Source organism: Elephantulus edwardii, unplaced genomic scaffold (assembly GCF_000299155.1).
Source record: "Elephantulus edwardii isolate Elephantulus edwardi_28Jun2011 unplaced genomic scaffold, EleEdw1.0 scaffold08613, whole genome shotgun sequence".
NCBI lineage: Eukaryota > Metazoa > Chordata > Mammalia > Macroscelidea > Macroscelididae > Elephantulus > Elephantulus edwardii.
This window is the reverse complement of record NW_006408363.1, coordinates 1-1,048: the sequence shown is the minus strand read 5'-3', so window position 1 is coordinate 1,048 and position 1,048 is coordinate 1. Positions and strand designations below refer to the sequence as shown.

The 1,048-nt window shown below is 55.4% G+C and overlaps 1 protein-coding gene across 1 annotated transcript; it reads right to left on the bottom strand.

Moving 5' to 3' along the window:
- Positions 1–5: 5 nt before the first annotated feature.
- Positions 6–1,028, bottom strand: LOC102870148 (melanoma antigen preferentially expressed in tumors-like; the record flags this gene model as incomplete). Its single annotated transcript, XM_006903570.1, has 1 exon — positions 6–1,028. A coding segment is annotated over one exon (1,023 nt), but the record flags the coding sequence as incomplete, so codon positions are not given.
- Positions 1,029–1,048: the final 20 nt, after the last annotated feature.

The window sequence follows — 1,048 nt, the reverse complement described above, 5'->3', positions numbered from 1 at the left end:
GGTACGATGGTATCGAGGTGGGAATCCTTGAGTCTACAGTCACTTAAGTCCAGGCGCTCCAGGGTGGCTGAGGTCCTGTCGATGGCAACTCGGAGCAACTCGGGATTTAAAGAGGCAAGATTGGTACTGGAGAAATTCAGTGCCCTCAGCCTACTGGTGCAGGGATACAAGGACAGCGATTCGAGGTCTGAGTTCTCTACGAAGAAGTAAAAGGTGGAAATGGTCAGGGACTCCAAGGGGGTCTCTAGGTACCTGAGAAACCGGTGGATGTTTCCACAGACGTAGAGATCAATCAGGAGGAGATGCTGGAGCTGGCGCAGGTGCGTGAGCTGGGAAGTGAATTCCGTGAAGATACTGCCCAGCTTTTTGGCTCTTTCCTTGTCCAGGGAACGTTGCGTCAAGGTCCAGTCCCTTGCGGTCAGGGACTGGAGTTCGAGAGTATTCAGATTCACCATGCGGCACAGGTAAGGGGCTAACAAGGACAAGAGGTTTCTCTTCAACGTGTGGTGGATTCTCAGCTCCTTGACACCATCCAGTTGCACATTTTCGAGGATCTTCTGAATAACGCGATGCCCCGGGAGATCATCCGAAAAGCTCAGGTTCTGACAGCAAATCAGAGGGAGCACCTTGACCTGCTTCACTCTCCATGTGAGGAAGGTTAGCAGAGCGTTCCACTCTGTCTCCTGGAAGCTCAGATCTCCCACCAGCTTGACATCTGCAAGCGGTGGCTGACAAGGAGTTGAGCTGTAAAAGTCCTCTCTCCTCCAGAACCCGTAGGTTGGGTCCGTTTCCTGGAGGTCTTCGAACGAGACGCTGTACTCGGGTTCTGCCTCCTCAACCGGAGCTGTGGGCCACAGCACGCTGAGCTGGCCCGCGGCGTGGCGGGGCCCCTGGTCTACCAGGACTTCGAGCATCCTGAACACATTCAGCATCACGGTCGGACCACTGGGCTGCATGTTGCTCATCAGAGACGCCAGATTTAGGCACGGCCAGGGCCAGGAGGCGACCATGGCCTTCACAGCCGCCCAGTGTCCACCAGACACGGCTT